This window comes from Olea europaea, unplaced genomic scaffold, assembly GCF_002742605.1.
Source record: "Olea europaea var. sylvestris unplaced genomic scaffold, O_europaea_v1 scaffold636, whole genome shotgun sequence".
NCBI classification, from domain to species: domain Eukaryota; kingdom Viridiplantae; phylum Streptophyta; class Magnoliopsida; order Lamiales; family Oleaceae; genus Olea; species Olea europaea.
The window spans coordinates 152,445-173,242 of NW_019264725.1; the positions used below are offsets into that span (position 1 = coordinate 152,445).

The 20,798-nt window shown below is 34.2% G+C and overlaps 1 protein-coding gene across 3 annotated transcripts; it reads right to left on the reverse strand.

The window, feature by feature from the left end:
• Nucleotides 1–68: 68 nt before the first annotated feature.
• Nucleotides 69–19,964, reverse strand: LOC111389972 (serine/threonine-protein kinase EDR1-like). Of its 3 annotated transcripts, XM_023014964.1 has the most exons (17): nt 19,765–19,964; nt 16,421–16,811; nt 14,304–14,501; nt 13,056–13,247; nt 12,615–12,874; nt 12,302–12,418; nt 12,101–12,190; nt 10,635–10,730; nt 8,335–8,421; nt 7,019–7,136; nt 5,773–6,037; nt 5,028–5,151; nt 4,902–4,921; nt 3,935–4,091; nt 570–858; nt 410–482; nt 69–322 (listed from the first exon to the last, which is right to left on the reverse strand). In XM_023014964.1, exons 2-17 carry the CDS (start codon nt 16,670–16,672, stop codon nt 240–242), a joined length of 2,421 nt encoding a protein of 806 aa, XP_022870732.1. In that variant the 5' UTR covers nt 16,673–16,811; nt 19,765–19,964; the 3' UTR covers nt 69–239. The 3 variants fall into 3 exon arrangements, with proteins under 3 accessions (XP_022870732.1, XP_022870730.1, XP_022870733.1); XM_023014962.1 differs by lacking the exon at nt 19,765–19,964 and having other exon boundaries at nt 79–322; nt 16,421–18,114; XM_023014965.1 differs by lacking the exons at nt 14,304–14,501; nt 16,421–16,811; nt 19,765–19,964 and adding an exon at nt 13,844–13,906 and having other exon boundaries at nt 79–322.
• Between the last annotated feature and the right edge of the window lie 834 nt (nt 19,965–20,798).

Genomic DNA, 20,798 nt, shown 5'->3' on the forward strand with positions numbered 1-20,798 from the left:
GTCATTTTAAGACTTTGAAGAAACTTTGATAATATAATTCATGCAATATGCCTACTAATTCCAAAACAAGACAGCGGAAAGTCGAGTTTTCTTTGATTTCACAAAAAAGGATGAACATATTTCCCCTTGATACTGAACTGGGGAAAGGAAAATCACATGGAAGTTTACAATTTTAGCCGGAAATACGTTGTTTATAAACCTCAACTATGTTACTCTTCTATACAAATGAACAAGCTGCATTAGCAAAGTGATAACTCGCAGTCTAGCAATCGGGGAAGAATTTCCTCACAACTTGGTCGTTCATCTGGTTCTGCCCAACAATCTGCAACCAAGAGATTATACTATCACGACCCCTGAGCAAGTATGAAATTTTGATAGCCGTCACATTACTAGATTCTAAAACAAGTACCTGCAATTAGCCTACCCAAGGGTCCCTCAGGTATCTCCAAACGCAATCCTTCATTTGCAACGGCATAAACGACCTGAATAGACGATGAAATTTTGGAATATTAAGCACTCCTATCAAGGACCATTATATATAATGAAAATATAAAGTTCAATTCAAGTACCCTCTCTGGTGGTATGCCGTCCCATGGTTTATTTAGGGTGCACAACTCCCACATTATAATGCCGAGGCTGAAAATGTCACATTTTACTGTGAAGGGTTCATTGCGTATAAGCTCAGGAGCCATCCATTCCGGTGTCCCTGCAGACGAGGAGTCCCGCATGGTTGCATCTGTCATTATCCTCGAGAGCCCGAAGTCACAGATTTTAACTGTCCAGTGCTTATTGACAAGGCAATTTGCACTTTTAAGATCACGGTGGACTATCTTCATGCGATGTATACACATCAGCCCTCTAAGTTGCCAACAGAAAACATTGAGGTTTAGAGTTATCCATCTAAATAATTTTATTTTTATTTTTTTTTTCTTTCAAAAAAAAAAAAAAAAAAAACCTATACAAACATTTGAAAAAGATACATGCTCTATCCAACTAGACTCGTAAATAATCAATATTGTCATTAGAAATCATTAGATATTTGAATTTCCCAAAGAAAACAGCGAGAGTTTCGGACAACGCCAATAATCGAAATTATTCTGGTAGTTTATGAGGAAATGTCATTTTGGCATTGTAGAAAACTCTGGATTTTGGGCTTTCAGGCAAAGTTCATATACGGATCACCAATCCCCATCCTCACCTTCTGGGGTGGCCTAGAATGCACTCCCCTCCTCGGTCAGGTATTTACATATTCCAGCAAGGTGAGGGGGCCTGTCCATGAATTGATTTCAACATGGAACCTAAGAGTTAGTTAATTATCCAAGCTTTCTAAATCCATTGGGGATGGTCTCACCTAATGCTCTAACGTAAGTGTATGGTATAGATCTTATCACTAACTTCCATTTTCCTTTTAATCTCTCTTTCATTGTCGAAGTATCAAGAAATTTAAGTCCATTTAGAAAGATAAACCACTATGCTCATTAATATTCTGATTATACCATCTGCTCAGAATGAAACATTACAAATGCAAGGTACAAGCTAAAAATTCACCAAAAGATCGTGGTAAATTTAGAAATCAAAGATTGAAGTCACAATCCAAGAACTATCATTAAAAGTTTGGATTACCTGAACCCACAGTAGGTGACAGATAGTACCCAAGGAAACTCAAGAGAAAGGGCACTGTAAATGCCATTACCATATCCCCAAATAACTGTGAACTGCAAATCTTCCAAATAGCCAAGCGTTATCATTTTCACCCATTGATGTTTTGATTAGCGTCTATTCTCAAATTAATATCCATTCACCAAAAAGTTATAAGAAAACAAATTTTCCAATTGATCCATAAGGCTATACTAAGTTTAGGTATATTCCGCAGATTTCTTTTTTGAGGTTTAATAGTATTTATGTTCTGTGCAATGTAACATAAATCTTTATCTTGATTCCATCTGTTGAGGGACGTGGTCTACTTTGATGCTCGGACTCTTCGAAATGAGCAAAGTACCCGTGTCGACACGACATAACACGGGTATGAGTATGGAATACGTGTCAAATCCTCCAGATTTCAACCAGAAACTTTGCCATTTCTACTACTTTCTTTTTCTTCCTTCTCCTTTCTTTTTTTCTTTCCCTTTTTTTCTTTCCCATTTCTGCTCTCTATAAACCTAGTGTCGCTGCCAAGAGGGTGGAGGAAAGCGGTGGCGCTATATTTTTCCTTCTTTTTCTTCTTTCTTTTTCTTTCCCTTTCTTCTTTTTTTCCTTCTTTCCCTCTCTATATCAATGATTTAGGATTTTCTTCGTATAAAATAAAAATGGGTTCCATATAGTACCACTTAGTGTTCCGCTCAAGTTCTTCATTTTCTATTTTATATTACATTTAGGAATTAACTTCCCATAATTGAAAATTAAAACCCAAAATTCTATTTTATTCATCTTAATCCCTTATTCAATACTCATTTCCTTCTTTGTGAACAATTGATTTTGGTATATTTAAAATGATATCTTAGGTTAGTAATAAAATTTGGCATTTGAAAGACATATCCATATGCCCGTATCCAAAATTAGGACTCTTTTTAATCATGTCCTGTATCCTATATTTTAGAAAATAAAAAAATCTCCACTCAAATACATGACCTGATGTAGTTGCTAATATTCTAGTTGCTTTGGGTCTTCTAATATGAATTGAAATGAACTGAACTGGCGTAAAAGGATTTATGTATCTGACCCTAATTCATTGGTAATAGAGCATTTTTATCTTCAGTCGTCACAATCCTTTATACAAATTAAACCTGAGATTTGAGTCTAACCTTATTCTAGACAATATTTTCGCGATACTTGCCCAAACTCAAAATTTTGTCTCAAGAATCACGTCATCGTCCAACAATAAAAACTAGGGGTGGGCACAGGTCGGTTCGGTTCGGTTCGGTTCGATTCTAAAGAAAATCGAACCGAACCAAAATTTTCGGGTATCTAGTAAATGGAACTGTCGAGTCCAAATATTATTATGGAACCGTTCGGGTTCAATTCCGTTCGGTTCGATTCGGTTCCGTTCCGTGCTATAATTAAATTTTTTAACATTTATAACAACATTATATAAATACAACTAATGATACATTCAATGGTTTTGGAATATCAGAGACTAATAGACTACCCTGTTCAAATGATCGCTACGGTCAAAGTTTTGATCGGCGGAGGTCACAACTTCGATCGGAGTCACAGTGTCGGCCGACGATTGTATAGGTTTTGGAATATTAGCGAGGCTGCAAGAGTGAGTCCGAGAGTCGAGACAACGTTATGTACTTTAGTGTAGGTGTTTAGGGTTATTTAGTAGATTGGATCTTGTTGGGCTAAGAAATGAAACAATAAAATAGGTAATTGGGCCAAAAATTAAAAAATTAGAAATGAAACAAATTATTGGGCCAAAAATTTGAATTTAGAAATTATTAATTTGTTTAGAAAAATTAAAACTAAAATAATTTGATTTACTCAATATAAAAAAAATTAGAAAGATTCGATTCTTATTCGATTTTTCGGTTCTTGGTCTAAAATCAAGAACCGAACCATATCCGTCGGTTCTCAATTCAGATACCGTTCGGGTATTTAATTTGACAAGAACCGTCGGGTTTGGTTCAATTCAATTCGGGTTCGGTTCGGGAGATTTGCCCGGCCCTAATAAAAACTCATTCCTATCTAGAGTCAACAATTGTCCACTGTATGTCACTACTTCAATATTGACGAAAAAGAGCATCCATATGTTCAGTCATCCCAAAAATGAATTAGAAAGTGGAGGACTGGAAAACCCTTAGGTGTATTTCCCTAAGACCTTCTGGCATGTGATATCGGAAAAAAAAAAAAAAGGCATGTTCAACAATTTATCCAATCATTCAAGGTGATAATTACTGGAATATAGTTTTTGACGTATCCAGAAACTTCAACTAACCTGCATATGTCACGGAGCATTTTAATCCTCCTCCGCCAGGTCAACTTATTCTTCTGATCACTCAAATGAATCAAATAATACAATGATCCCCTTTCCATGTATTCAGTGACCATTGACAGCCGTGGAGGCATTGTGCAGGCACCAAGGAATAATATGACTGCAAGAAAAGCATAAGTTAGACTGCAAACATTTATGTACGATTGTAAATTCAACTACTGATTCACCAACAAGCTAACTAGAAAACATGAAAATACAAAGCACCCCTCTCCATGTTCTACATAATAATACTATGAGTATGAAACGTGTATAAATATAAGATATTATAAAACATATATAAATATTTTTCAACAGGCACAAATGCCACACAAAAATAGTAATTCCAACTTTCAAGTGAGCATGGTTGAAAATGAGAGAAAGAGGTTTGACACATTAAAATAAAATATTTAACTTGTGAAAATTTTTCATACGCCAATGAGGCTACCTCAAGTGGTAAACTCTAAGGCCCTGCAACCGCAACTTCCAGGTTCATGAAAAAAATATGGAACAAACATCCTTTTTGCTCAAAAGAATGAGAAAAACATAATATGCATTTAGGCTCACAATCACCAATTAGAAATATTATTTTTGTCAATTTAAAATGATCCAGTCTTAACCTTTTCACAAACTTCTCCCACAATAAAAGGTAGGTTGATAATTTGGTCAAAACCATTTGTAGAAAATCGAATGATTGGAGGTGATTAGGGATTGATTTTAGAATGATTAATGTACCATATTTGATTGTTTCCATAGTTAAGTAGTAAAATTGGTTTTTACTAATTTAGGAGATTGGTTTCCTTCTCTGTTTTAATTCGGTTATGATGAATAATACACAATTCACACAGAGATCGTGTGCTTCTCTGTCTTCTACACCATTACCCAAAATTGACCTTTTCGATTGGACTTTAAGAAAAGAAGGAAGGAGAAGTACCATTTGGGTGCCGAAGACGACTGCAAAAAAAAAAATGTGGAACCAGACAAAATCGCAATGTTAGAATGATATAAAGCAGGACAAATAAAGAAAAAACAAAAAATGATGCAACAAACAGGATGACACCTGAGAATGGATATTTCATTGCAAAAGTCCTCCATGTTTTCAACAGTGAGATCTTGCTCCAAAAAGACTTTAATAGCAACTTCTGTTCCATTCCAAACACCACGAAAAACTTCCCCAAAAAACCCTGGATGTAATTCAATTAATTAAACATTAATTGCCAACACTGAGTCAGTAACAGATGACTAAACTGCAATATACCAGTAAATGAGACAAATAATATATCATATAGATATTCACTGTTTAAAAAATATATTTGAAGCTTACGCCTTGCCTCGCAAAGGTAGAACGTGCCCAATTAAGCCTCTCTTAAACACTGTTGATGTCTTATGAATTCAGGGCCAACTCTACACCTCATATCTTCATGCCCACTATTTATTAAGATAAATAATAAGTTGCAGGACGGATATATGAAGTGTGTTTCCTCCTTTCAATTTCGCCTTCAGTGTTGAAAGCAATTTGACTTGGCTAAAAAAATTGTGTTCACTGAGTAGTCCTATGCTAATAATGGCATTAGGAAACCCAAACTCCTTTTACGTTATACTTCAATTTCAAAGCTTTTGGTTAAGTAGAAGGGAAATCGGACTATAAACTTTCAGAGTATGATAGACACAATTATTCATTCCAATTTTTTTATTTTTTTTCTTTTAGACTATTAGACACCTGGTCCTGCAGCAAGTCTCTCTTCTTTCCTCTCTAATACAAGTAATACAACAACAATAATACTAATGGCAATGGCAATGCTTACCAATCCCAACACGAGTGCCAACGGTTAACTCTGAAAAATCAATATTCCATTCTTCAAATGGCAGGAGAGGCTTGTTCTGGAACATAGGTAGTCCCAGAACTCTGTTCCATGCTGAAACCATTTCTTCTTTTACCTTGTGGGTTTCTATTCTCTCTGGGGTCGGACTACTAAAGTCATGAGGAGATGAAGGTAACGATAGTGCCTTCTGAGAGTTGTTTTGCCTTCGAGGAGCATACAAGGAAGACCTTCCACCAGACATTTTATCCTGGTCAGGAAGTGTTAAATGGCAACGTGAGCAAGAAATAGTTCTTCAAGATTATGTAGGAATCCAAGGTTTTGAAATATTGAATTACAGGCATAGTAAACAGTGTGCAATACAAAAATTTTAGCAAATAATCAGAAATTAAAAAATTTGTTCTTTTATATATTTTAAAACTTGTTTAGCGAATCAAGCAACAGAACAGGGGTTTACAAACAAGGTCCAGAACATTAGATTCAACACACAATGCCCTTGTATTCAATTCTATGTTTAAAATGACTACCTCACTTAGAAAAAAAAATAAAGGATGCTTTGAAAAATACACAAACAATGTGTGCAAAAATAGCTGTAATTAGTTGTATTCCCCCATTTTATACCTCATTAGCATAATTATATGGAGATGTTAGAGCATAACTAGAGGAAAATGTTAGGAAGTTGTTAGTTTTTTTTTTTTCTTTTTTTTCTTTTTTTTAACACTGTAGCCTTCAGAGTTCATCAACAAAATATATGAAATATCACAAAATTTATCAGTAAAGAATTTGTAGTATCAGATTGCAGATGAACTTCAGTCTTTGATAACTAAAAGCCTGTCTGAGAAATTGTGTAAAAAAAGTTGATTTGACCTGTTTTTGACTATTTATAAATCGTTTATAAACACTTGCCAAACTTATGCTAACCAATGCCCCAGTAGATATAGAATTTGCAGAAGTGAATGAATCACAATATATACACATACAGTTTGTATTACCAAATATGAAAATAAAATAAAATAAAATCTACACTATAAATGTCGGATACAATTTGACTTTTAGTTAGTAGAAAATTAAACTTGATATTATGCCTCATGCCATCAGTTACAGATACCAAAACAGAGGATATACAAAAGCAAAACAAAGCCCAATTGAAATTAGAAATATCATCACAAAAACTTATCAAAAGTGAGTACAAAAGACAAAGAAAGAGAACGTAATGTCAAAGAAAACGTACATCTTTTTGCTGTTCTGTGCCATGTTGATCAGCTGAATCAAAGGAATACAAGCTAATGTCCTGTTGTTCTTTTAAGAGACGATTCTGCTTTAATGATTCATTCATTGCTCGTACAGCCCTATAGTGTCATAATGATTTTATAAAACAAGTGAGAAAGAAACATCATAATCTGCAGGACTTTACATGGAGAGTGGCTAGATCATGAACAATAAATCTAAAAACAATATGATTCTAGATGAAATGAACTGAGCCGAGATTCTCGAATAATTTGATCATTACAAAAATATTTGGAGCTTATTTGTTTATCAAGCTAAGCCTGATTTAATTGTATGCTCTTTACAAGCATAGAAGTGTGCTCAGCTTGGTTGATTTTAGGTCAACACTTCACACAAGACAAGGGAGGAACGAAGAGCCAAAGAAATATACGGAGAGATATTAAAAGCACATGGATGTTACATATCTGTTAGACAAAGAAACAGAGCTCAAAATAATATTCAAGCAATCTTCAACCTGCACGTAAAGTAACATGCCAACTATTGCCCTAATCTACTTTTATAAAGTAACATGCCAATTATTGCCCTAATTTACTTTTATGAAGTTAACATGGTAAAGATTGCATCAAGGAAACATTAACCATGAGTACACATAAGAATCAACAAAATTATCTATAAATTATCAATTTATTAAAATGTATTGCTTGCTTAGCGAAACTTCTAAGTGTTTATGAGCGGTGGGTCTAGGGGAATGTGTAGTTAAAAAGTCGAAAAGAGTTATGAACCATAAAGAATGTGTGGTTAAAAATGATGTTTGACGAGCTTATGAGCACTTAAAAGCATTGTCAATCACACACTAAGAATGTTGATAGTTCTCTATAATATAACATGCAAATGAATTGCATAATCTATTGTTTCAGCATGGAAAATCCTTGTTAGGCAAAACTGAAGCAAAATCGCTTCAAATGGCACTCAAAGGCATTTCTTATTTGCAATTTCAAGCGCACATTTTTTTGCCCCTCAAGAAGTTTCTGTGTGGAGTACATCGAGAAAGTTTACGGACATCCAAAAATGCCATCTCTTTCGTTAAGTCAGTCAAAACATGGGTAATGAAAACCTTTTGAGGATTTTGATTTTTATTTTACATGTATAAAGCTCATGTTTTGAACTATAGTAATGACATAGGATGCAATGAACAAACAGTGAAACTTTCAATCATAAATTAACAGAGTAACATCCTTTATGAAGGCCTCCATTAAAAGGAAAAGAAACAATTCCTATGTGGTAATAAGAGAGCGCGTATGTAAGAAAACAAATATTAACCTTACGATGTCATCACCGATTTCAGGAGTCATGCTTATACTTCTTCTCCTTGTTCTCCGAGTATCTGGCGCTGATGCACCTTCTGACCTGGGGCAAATTTCAACTTCTAGTTCAGTAAAAGCCAAGGAGTTCAAACTTCAAAAGAACTGATAACTAAATAAACTAAGCTGTCTATTAGACATTCATTTCATAAAACAAGAAGCTCCACTAACTAGAACAGAAAATTCTGGACTAGCACAAGTGGATGGTCTACAATATGCATAATCAACATCAAGGTGTAGTGTGCATATTTTTGTCATCAATTCAAGTGAAGAGTAAATTTTATATACGTCGGATGAATAAAGGTTGTATTAAGTACACAGAACACATTGTGTCAAATTACATCATATCAATTTTGTAAAAAATCCTTATCAGCCCAAATAGTTGGGTAGTCATATCTGATACTTCATAGTTTCTTATGTCAAATACTGATGCTGGTATAATAAAAAATAAAAAATAAAAAATAAAAAAAAGTTACACAATCCATTATTCCCTAGATGTGATTTGAACTCAACAAGAGATCAGATTTTTTAAGAAATGTTGAAATACTGGGGCAGTATGTTTTCCTTTATCCTTTTTCCCTCATTTTAAAGCAAAGACAACTTTGTTAACAATCAACACCCTCTTTCGAGGTCTCTTCTCCTTCCTTTTGAAACTTATTTTCTCCTTTATTTTCCACTTATCTGCAACTTATAACCATAATTATATGTCGCTTGATCACCTTAATATCCCCAATAAAGCCCTTGACTATGTCTACTATGAAATATTTAGAAGTCAGGAAAAAACAATTCCATGCAATTCATGAAGCAGCAATCACTTGACAAGTTGCCTTGTTAAACAACTGCTACTTATTCACCCTAAGATTTCTTATCTGACGAGTAATTTGCTATAATGAATTTATTGTAGAACTGCCATAAGAAAACGAGCTAACATATAGGCAGTAGGCAAACACCTGCAATTCTACAAAATTTTACGTTTCATTCTGGAATTAGAAAAGAATAAAGACACAATGTGCTCAAGCCCGAATCTTAAAAGGTTTTTGTTTCTGTTTCACTCCATAGACCACAGGAAAGCACCGTGGGGCATTTCCTTATACCGATACAAAAACTATTAACTATAACATGACAAAATGCAGCCCCAGCACTAGAAAAACAATTAGAACTTTCCAGCCAACAATATTCCTTCACTTACGTAACTCAAATAGGAATTTTGCATAGTAAATTAAGAACCAAGGTACTCAAATGGAACCCATGGCAACCAAGATGCATCTTTGTTTTACATGAGAAATTTTCGTAGTTCCTTGGATTAGTAATATTTGACAGTAATCACTATAATCTTTCCAGAAACACAATTGAAATCTGGGCAACATACAACCTTAAAAGCATCAGACCTAATTCAAGAAAATACAAAGTAATAATCATAAGATAAGCCTAAAATGCTGTATACATAAATATCAAATATCTATTTTTTATCCTGTATCAGTGTGTCCCTCAGAGGAGAATACACAGTTCCTCCGAAGTCACCCAGATATCTAGGAACGTACCCTATTATAGAATTACGACAATAGTCATTGTAAGATAAACTTTATCACCTATAACCTGAGTACATCACATAAACACTTGAGGAAGAGTATTTTTAACAAGTACAAGTCAACAAATCAAGTTGACACTACCACGTCCAGCATATATTACTAGAGTATGAACACCACAAAGGACTCACAAGACCAACTGTCCTTAAGTTCCCTAATCATGACTCATTGATTATCCCTCTTCTGAAACAAAATAAAGAGAACAGTTAAATAAATAACAAGGGAATATTCGCTTTGTTTTTCCACATCGTATAAGACATATTTGAAACAGGTTAGAACTAATTCTAAAATTCAATGCAGAAGGTACATCAACCTCTCACAACACAACCACTAATATAAGGTGACATCTTTGTTGGTCTCAAATCAACCTCTAACAACATCCGACCAGCAAAATAAGGTGACATTTTCGTTGACTTTGGAATAGAGCTAACCATACAAGAAAGATCTGTTATGAATTATTTAATATAAAATCGCCACACACTTTTGATTTATTGGAATAATAGCTAAAGAGTGACTTTGATGATTCAACACTTATCAGATTAAATTGCATTGAGTGTCAAATTAAAAATTATAAAGAAGAAACCAATTTTAAGATTCAAAACTAGAAGAACTAGTCCAGAAATAATTTCAAACCCTTGGAAATAAATAACAAGATAATAACATACGAATGTACCTCGATGTAGCTATCTCATTTGAATAGTCTCTGAAAGATTTGTTATCACCACTGAGCATGGATCGACCACGTGCTTGAAATGAAGGATGCTCTGGACTGCAAATTACGAGAGTTTAAAAGTTTAACATGAATTGCAATCTAAAATCCTCTCCAACTTCTCAAATGGAAGTTTCAGGCATTGAAGATCATAGTTACCATACAGAAGTAAGAGTTATTTAGGAAGGTTGTTCACTAATGTACGGTACATATAATTAATAAATGAAGAATTGAAAAGAACTCACAACTACCAAGCACGAAACCAGAAAATATAATGGGAAAGTATCTATCCAACTGTGGTGGCAATATACTAAACTTATTGTACTCAGTTATAGATGTTCTTCAAAAAAATAATTGCTTGTTTTTTGGGTCTTATGTACCCATGCCTATACAATCATGTCACAATCCAGTAAACGTGTCATTTAGCTAACATGCCATTTCCTTAGAAAGTTACAAGTGATCTTAATAGGTATTGCTAAGCTCTTTTGAAGAGGATATAAGAAGGCAATCAGATAAGTTCTGATCAAAGAAAGGATGTTCTAATTAAATATCACTTGTAAAAAACATCATTGTTATATCACTTAGATATATATCGAGAAACTAATTAGTTTTTCCTACTTTTCGTTTTTTATCGACTAATGCAATCATTAGTTGATCGTTCAACAGTTCAAATCTAAACACTTAGACAATACAACTAGCCTTTTTTTCCCCTTTAATGGCCTGTTGTGGTTGCCAACAATTTAGTCGCCTTAGATCTTCACTAAATCTAGCAAGGAATCAAAGGGAGAGATGAACTTCCAATTTATTAGGAATAAGTCTTACTTTGTTGTTGTTGTCACATGTCTTTCCTTTCACAATTCAAGTAAATTACAAGAAGCGGGGCCAGGGATGTTATTTGCCAGAAATGGGCCAACAATAGTCTCGTAAACAAACTTATGGTCTTCTTATATCAAAATATTTGACACCTTTTATGACTACAGTGAATTCTTTTTCACATGTATTCCGTTACTTAGATATCGTCTTACAAAGAGGTGCGAATTTCATTGATACAAGTATTAACATAGTGTGTCCAATTAATTTTGTATGCCATGTTTGGCCAATAAAAGAGTTCCTGTGAAGTAGTACCCGTGGCTTGTCTAATATTTATGGTACAATTTGATGACTCCTTGTAAATACAAATCACTCTCAAATATTATGCATTGGGAAACTGGAACTTGAGGAGACAGTGAAAAAGTGATACTCATCTGTTACTTGAAAGTATTCATCATACCTTAAATGGAAAATAAGGAAAAATATTTGTACCAATCATGCAAGGTTTCATTTGTCGTATTAAAAAACTATGGAGATTAAGATACAAAGTTCTATAACTAAATAACCATGTTCTCAATTCAAGCTTCATATAAACAGAAGTTTTGGTTATCAAGAAAAACCTTGAGCTGGCAGTCCTTTGTTCAGGAATGATCTGCCTCCTGCCCCTTCTCCAAAATGTAGCAGCAATATTAGGTTCACTGTGTGGTAAGCTGAGACAACAATATAAATCAGCAAGATGGCTTCTTGAAAAAGAAATTGCAAGTGAAAAGCAAGCATATTCAAGAAATAAAGCAAAATTTAATGAAGAGAATTAATAGTACTTCAGTTTTCTATCAACCGAGTTCGATCGCAACATCATATTCCTCAATGAAGGCCCAGCTGTATTTGAAGATGCTTCAAGTGTACGCTGATGCAGGAGGCCATCTTCTTTTTCAGCACTGTAGAATAAAATAGTTACATTTAATACCAAAAAATGTAGAGAAGGACATCCAATGAACAGACGTTTTTCTCTTCTCCGAAGATCACTCATTCCAGAAAAGGAAATCTTTATTTCTACAGTTATTGAATTACAATTTCAGAAGGGAAGCCCTAATGGTTACACATTTTCTGAGTAAAAAATGATATTATGCTAACCTCATAGGATCAACTGTCTCGGATACTCCATATAGAGGACTGTTTGGTCCCATTGGAGAATCACAAGATTCATTTTCTGCAGAATCACTCTCCCCAGCAGCAGATATGTGAGTCATAAAGATAGCCTTGGTTGATCGCGGTATCAGCTGGCCAGGAAACCGCATGAGATCAACTAGCAGTTCAACAGAATTCAGCACAACTAAGACAGACATATGTTTGTATGAGTCAACACACTCAGAATCTCCTTCAGTAGGCAAACCCTGATAAGGAAAACCATATGGACACCCGATGAGATAGGAACAAAACTGAAAAAAACATGAGAAAAGAAAGACCTCGAAATTCGCTACAATAATCCGCAAAGGTAGAAAATGATAATAAGTTAATAAAGATAAATGAAAAAGTAGTACAATCCCCCCCCCCCAACCAAAAAAAATTACTTACCACCACTAGCGTATTTTCAAGTCCTACAGTATCTGCAAGAACTTTAAACAATATTGCTCGAGGTCTGCACGAACCATGCTTTATTTGGCTCAGCATCTGCACCCCTTGATTTTCAGATATATGAGAGGTGTCCTCAAGAACAGTTTTCTTTGGACTTAGTGTCGAATTTGACCGGCCATAAACATCAGATACCTATTGGAGAAATCAGAAAAATAAGAGATTTCCATGAGCAATTATGAAAAAAAATTGACCATCAACACAGTAAGGAGAAAGACAAATTAATTAACTGCAAATGCAATTAAAAAACAGTCCACTAAATATTAAGAACCATCAACAAAACTTTGCACGTCCTCCCCATCAATGTCTTTCCAGCCCCACATATAATGCAACAGCTGAATGTCTATGGCATGGATTGCAAGAGCAAGCACACATAATAATACAAGTAAAAATGTATGCATCATTTTACAAGGTTATCGAAATACAATAGTTCATGTTCTAAACTGTTATAGAATGCGAAAAATATCTATTCCATTATAAAAAAACAAAATCCCCTTCATACTTTTAATGGGGCTGTTATCCTACCAAATATGATTTCCCTATTATATGCATGAGAAAGACAAATTAACACTTCTTTTTTTTTTTTTTTAAATCAAATTGATGCGTATGGCTTTTTGGTAAATTGCAAGATTTTCTATCACACTCATATTTCAAAAAATCAGTTTCATTAAATTAATTAAGGGATACCCGATGAAAACTACCACATGATGGCAATTCAATAAAGATTCAACCTCCAATAAGAGAAAACAAGGAGGGAAATGGATTTCATGGGTTTCCATCACAAGAGAGTATATATGGAAGAACGAGATCACTCTTCTCACTGTTCTTTGTCTCCTATGTTTTTCCCTCCAGATAAAAGATGTATTGGAAGTCCATAAAAGAGCATATCAAGTATTGCTTGCCAAGAATGCTAATGCCCTGAAAAGAGTAGTTTAGTGGATTCCCTTCAAATAAGAACAGTCCTACATAAAGTAAGAGGTATCTAAGAAAGATGAAGAGAACCGTCCCAATCAAAGAACCTAATTTCTAGTAAGAATTGTTTAGAAGTAAAATTTGAAAAAATTGTATTCGAATTTTGAGTAAAGAACTTGAATTTAGCAATACCTAATAAAGACATTAATGGAATAAAAAAATAACAAATTTAAAATGCAACCAATATAATAAGATTAAAATGATGAAATGAACTCTCACTAATTCAGCAATTTTTTTAATCATAGCTGCAGGATTCAAGCCCTTGACCAGAGCCTCAATTAGCTGTTTTAGCAAGGAAAGCTTCTTATCTTTCACTGCATCCACAAGAATAACCTCAGCTCTCAAACCCTCAAGCTCCAAAGCTTGAAGCTCCTCCAAAGTAGGTATATCTTCATACAGTTCCTTGAGCTTTTTTTCCTATAGATGACGACAATATTAAGAAAATGCCTCTTAAATGGAAAAAGAATAAAAAGCTAGCGACAAATCTGAAAAATTCATCGGAACAAAAGACTTAGGTGAGTGAAGCATCAGGGCTTCTGGGAGAATGGCACAAGTTATTGCTGAAGCAACTAAATATATGAAGAATTTAACTATTTAAGTGTTCTTTCTTGGGTCCAGCTAAGAAAAAAGATTTGGAACTATGCAAAAATATAGAGTCTTGCCATCTTAAGAAAAAAAAAGGTCATCCATATATTATAGAAACTAAATTCGGAATCCTCTTTGAGAACAATTTTGTCCCCGACTTTTGAGTTAGGGATGCATGACATTTAATGGCATCTTTGTACAAAATGAAACAATTCCAATTTACCTTCTGAATAGGTAACGCCAATTAAACAAAAACTGCAAAGAAAACAAGCCAATACTTTCTCATCCTTTCATGGACATGATGATTAATCCTCATTAATGTCCCGCCCATCCCCACAGCCGATTATTTATGTTCAAAAGAATCAGAAAGAACCTGATGTTTTCATCTCAGGCTGCAACATTGATTAAATCTTGGCTTCAATATTCTACTAAAATAAGGTTAAAGTGAACCAGTTAAATGTGCATATGATATTCATCTATTTGTTTATTGCACATGCCTGCCGGTTTTTTTTTTTTTGGGGGGGTGGGGGGGTGGGAGGAGGGGGTGTTCAACTGTGATTGAGAAATGAATGGAGATATCTACTCAAGAACTGAAATCGGTGTATCTTTCAATACTATATTTCTTACCCATAATAAAATGACAAAAAGGAACCAGTAAAAAAACAGGCCATCCATGGCCTAGAGGTTTCCAACTTTTTAAGCAAAGCAACATATTCTGGTAGATTGCTGCTTTTTGATCATGTCTACATCTTATTTTAATAGAACTAGGGAAAAAGACTATTTTTCTCCTCCTCTAATGGGGAAAAACTAATAAGGAACTTTTAGTTATCCAAGGGAAACAATGATTCAGTAATTGTCGGAGAAGACCCTACTACACAACTGTGCAGTACTTAGCATGACATGAAAAAGGTTCTCAAGATGACAGATATAATCTAAACACGAAATGATCTCTGTACCAGAATTGATTTGAAATAGGCTTGTTGAAAGACTAAACTCTTTAAACAGTGCTTAAAAATACTGGTCATTGTTAAATCACAAGAAGAATGTATTGAAACTTTGAAAGGTCAAAATTGGCCTTAAATAGCCACTCCACTATCCATGTTTCTGTTCTGTTCTATTGAGCCAAGAACTATTCATGCTTTTATGAATTTGTGAAATGCAATGCATAGGATACATCTTGGTACTAGATAATGAATTAGCACTTGTTTGTCCTATCTAGCAACTTCAAACAAACCCATGTCTCGTAATGCCTCAAAACTTCTTTTTCTTCAAAATAAATACATCTTAAATGAAAATACAATTTTATGTTATAGTACGGAAAATTTCAATTCAGTTGTTACTTCAAATAAAGTTTGCAAATCCTACCCCAAACAAAATGTCCATTTTCAGATCTTCAACAGGTTTAAGGTTGTATGTAATCACTGTCACTTTAACCAGCATAGAAGAATAAATTTTAGCACCATGGAGTGTCCTTAGCAGAAGTTATTTAGTCAACAACTATCTACAAACAGTCAAAAAAAGTTGCGCATAATAGGAGTGAGCATTAAGCAAAGAAGCATCATGTGCATAGTACTCTGCACTTTCTTTTGTGGCAAGAATTAGCATTAAAGACACCGGAGCAAAAGAAACAACTCCTACTAATGGTAACAACTAGTTCAGATTCTCAAGAAAATCAAAAGATATAAATCATGAAAGCCAATATATTATATATAACATGCAAGTAACCTAGAGATATTAGTTTTAGTGCTCACGGGAACAACATAGTAGAAACCATTTGGAATAGGTTCAGAAAGCATTCCGGTGCTCCAAAGGATCTGTGATGCCATCTTACATGACAACCTATCACCTTTCACGTTGTTGGTAGATTCTTTATTTCTCAAAATTTCTTCTTTAGAATCCAGGGAAACAGATCCAAATTTTTCGATGAAATCTAAAGACCTCCATTTAGCACTACGCGGCCGGTGCTCTGATGGAGCATCATCTCGTGTATCCTCCATGTCCATAGATCTTGAGATGCAATACCATCTCGTTAAAACTTTTTACCCATAAAAGGATTTATAAGACACGTTTTCTTCATCACACGAACTCATTGGTATATAAACTTCTTTCCTCCCGACTCCCACAAGCTGGAGGTCATACAACCTGACAATTGGATAAAGAGTAACAACTCACTGTCATCAGTTTATTCTTAGTTCCAAATGATTAAATACTGTTAAAGAGTTATGTTCAAAGGCAGAAAGACAGTAAAAGGATAAATTTCAAAATGTCCAAATAGCTGACGCAGAATTCACACTAAAGCTACATGGTATATGATGAAAATAAAATAGATGTTGCACTAAACAACCCATCATAAGCACACACAAATACAAAAAAAAGGATAAAAGGAAACAAAAAATAACATAACAAGAAAGACGATAAAGAAAGAAACAAAAGATGGAAGAATAAAACCCTCGAAAGGGTGAAAAATAAACAGGGAATTGCAACTGAACTTTAAAATGCAGAGGCAAAATTTTCATCATAAATGAGACAAATGGAAACCCATAAACTCCATCCAGTGTAAAGAACGTGGTATATGAACAATTCAGAGATGATAATTGGTCCATATAAACACTAGCTTTGCAATCTACCAAATATATTCTCTACTTTCTCTTATAGTTCTGATCAGTCAGCATAGGCCACCAGTTATGCAGGCAATAAAAAGCTCTAAGCAAGATCAAAGGAAGAAACAATGCAGGATTCTTCAAAGATATTTTGCAGCAAAAAAAGGGGATCTTGATGGAGCCTATATTATTTGAATACAAATCTGGTTTTATGTACTTTTAGGAGTTGCATTATTTTGATAATTAACAAAAAAGTAAATTGTATTCCACAAGTTAATGCCTCCCCATTAAAAATTTCACCATTGCAGAAACCCCAAAGGTTTCCCTTCATCATCTAGACCTTTGACCCTCAGTTCATAAAAAAAGGAACATTTTTTTTTTTATGAAAGGTAACAAAGCAACACATTAAAACAAAATTCATAACAAATACCCATTTTTGCATTGCAGGTTTTGTACAAAATAATACCAGCATGAGTTTTTCCTAACACATAAATCCAATTGCATGTCCTTTAGAAGGATAATGTATAAAGTAAAATCAGCAACAATGCAGACTTCCAATCATCCAATTATAATGACAGGCTGACAAAAGTTCCAGAGGATACCAAGTACCTTTGTAAACCTTTAATATCCAAAAAAAAAATTAAGTACTAGGAAAAAGAGAGTTATATTCAAAGTTCTACCACCTTAAAAGCTTTAATCTTTGTTTGCATCCACTTAAACTTACCCGATTACACAGATATTGAGACATTACCAAACAAAACTATCTCATTTAATTAGTAAATGTTACCCGTTTATAAAACCTATAATAAGCTAAAAGAAAAAAGCAGACTGTTCAATCCTAAAAATATCAAAAACCTTAAAAAAATTATTTTCTACAGAACCAAAAAATTTAGCCCCCGTTTGGCCCCCATTGTGCTTCTCATTCTTTTTCAACTACACAATCTTCCATAAAATAATATTACACGCAAATTAACAACTTTTCATTCTTTTTCAACCACACATTTTTTTCAAAAAAACACTATTCCAACCATTAAAATTTGGAAAGAATGAGGGCCAAACAGGGGGCTAAAGATTACAAGGAACAATATAAACTCGAGAAATGAGGTGAGCACCGATATAAACCACACTCATAACAAGCTTCTCCTCTAATCTTTAACCAGAATGTTAGAAGAAGAAGAGGAGACTAAATTTGAACCTAGCATGAAAGTACTATCAAAGCATAAATTTCTGGAGTTCCAGATTGCTGTAATCAATTATTTCTCGAAAACGATAAGGTTCAGAAGGGAGGACAGTCAGACACTATATGCAGATAGCAAAAGCATTGTCATCCCTGGTGGCACCAATTTGTCTCTGAACCATGATTCTTAAGAGAAATGGGGAAGAAAAATTTACTTCAAAATGCTACAAGATACAAATCAAGCATCCAATAATCCCTAGAGGATTGCATAACACTCAGATATTTTATGATTGAATCCCCTCAGTACGATCCATGTTTCAATGTTGCTACTCTCTAAGCTTCATGGTCTGTGGATCTTTAACCATTAGACATCCAGCAACCTACTCTATTGGTGATTTTTGGTATGGCACGTAGATTCCCAAGGAAAGGAAAACATTAAACAATATGACTATGTCCCTAAAAAGCAGTATCTAGTCATCATCTGAGTGTTACCAGGTCTCAGTATTTGAAATTTTCTCTTCAGTGATCCACATTATCCATGTCAGAAAATCTCTAGGATACAGATGACTCCCTAAGACTCACCAGTCACCACTAACATGGTACTTATTCTATCATCAGCACCACTAAAGTGAAGTTTCAGCATGCCCTGTACAGCCAAGAACGTGATGGTATATGACATTATAGATATTACATTCGGATTTTAAGATAGCCTTTCAACTAAAACAGTCTCTAACAGTCCACCTTCTCTAAATTTTGGTTCATCAAATATCAGGATCTCAGCAGTAAGTCCTCAAAAATTGTGGCAAGTAAATGACTCGCATTTTCAAAGTCAAGAGGCATGATCAATAGTAGAATGATCAATCCAAACAGCAACCCTGAACTTCCAGGCCAGAAGTCTTACTGTTAGCCTCTCAAAGAATTTCATTTTACCACGGTTTACAATTTCATTGGATTATTCAGACATAGAATTCATCACTAGATATGAAATTGCACGGGCAACCATCATATTTTACAAATGCAGTATCATTCACTAAAAAATACAACTACAATTCAATGTCCACTGTCCAGGTCATGCACCACCTAAAATTCAGAAACACAACACGAGATTTCTCGAATCCATTTTCCAGACATTCAATTACACCTGCAACTACTCACAACTCAACAATTCAATCACTTCTCTTCATTCATTTCAGCTCCGATCACTAAAAATCATCTCAAATCTTTAAGAGAGAGAGATAGAGAGAGTGTGTGCGTGTGTGTTAAAAAAAAAAGAAGGCATTCAAATAAAACAAACACATAAAATCAATAAACTACACACGGATTAGGCCTGATCGAAGTAGCTCAATAGCAACAGATCTTAGCAAAGAGAAACACAAGTCATTCGAATCCTTGGCGTTTCCGCTAACAAATTTCGCCGTCCAAATCGAAGATTTGCAATCAAAATAGATTATTATTCGAATTAGAGAGAGAGAGAGAGAGTGCGTAGATGCAAACGAACAAATAGAGTAATTGTGTGATAATACATACACACGCGCATATATACACACACACCCGCACTGTAAAGAGAGGCGGGGGTTTTATTTGACTGCAATTAATATTTTCTGGTTTTAGTCTCTTATTTTGTGTTTGTTAATAATATTTTTGACTCAAAATGTACAATCTATTTTTGCACAAAGTACAATTTTTGATGTGTTGATTGGACTCAAAATTCGCATAAAAGGTACATTATATTATGGGTTGCGTACAATGATATTAGGGATTCCAGCTAATTTCCCAAAGGGTCGTTAATGTTTAAATGAAGAATGAATATCAATTTGGTCCAAATTTAGATCCGACTTTTGCTCGTTAAACTTTGACATAGACTAACAATCATGACACTATAAATTTGTAAAATAAGAACCCGAATTTTGTTTGTTAAACTTTGATGTAGACTAACAATCGTAACATTATAAATCTATAAATTAAAAGGCGAACTTTAGGAGGAAAACCTAACATTTTTTAGCCATCAAAATCGTTAATCCGTCCCTTTAATCCTAATGTTATTTTTCAATAATAGTAAACAATAAAAGTGTCTAAAAATAGGTGATGAATTGGAAAGAATCGATCACTTTGAGAGCTAAAGGTTTAACACTTGTCGTTAATCGTGCCAACGAAGTAATGAGCTAGCCCTTGTTTGATCTCCATTAATTTCAAAATACATTTTTATCTCTCCATTCTTTTCAATGACACATTTTTCATTAAAATAATACTTCACGTAAATTTAAATTTTTTTCTTATTTTTTTATCATACATTCTCCATTAATCTATTATTCTAAAATACTTTCTTAATAAAAAAGGGGGGGGGGGGGGGGG

What these genes read in the sequence shown, in the direction of transcription:
- LOC111389972 (XM_023014964.1), bottom strand. Translation starts at nt 16,672, where the DNA reads ATGGACATGGAGGATACACGAGATGATGCTCCATCAGAGCACCGGCCG. An exon ending in GTTTCTACTATGTTGTTCCC is followed by an intron (nt 14,502 to 16,420) that starts GTGAGCACTAAA and finishes CGTCATCTATAG; the next exon opens with GAAAAAAAGCTCAAGGAACT. An exon ending in GAGACAGTTGATCCTATGAG is followed by an intron (nt 12,419 to 12,614) that starts GTTAGCATAATA and finishes TTTATTCTACAG; the next exon opens with TGCTGAAAAAGAAGATGGCC.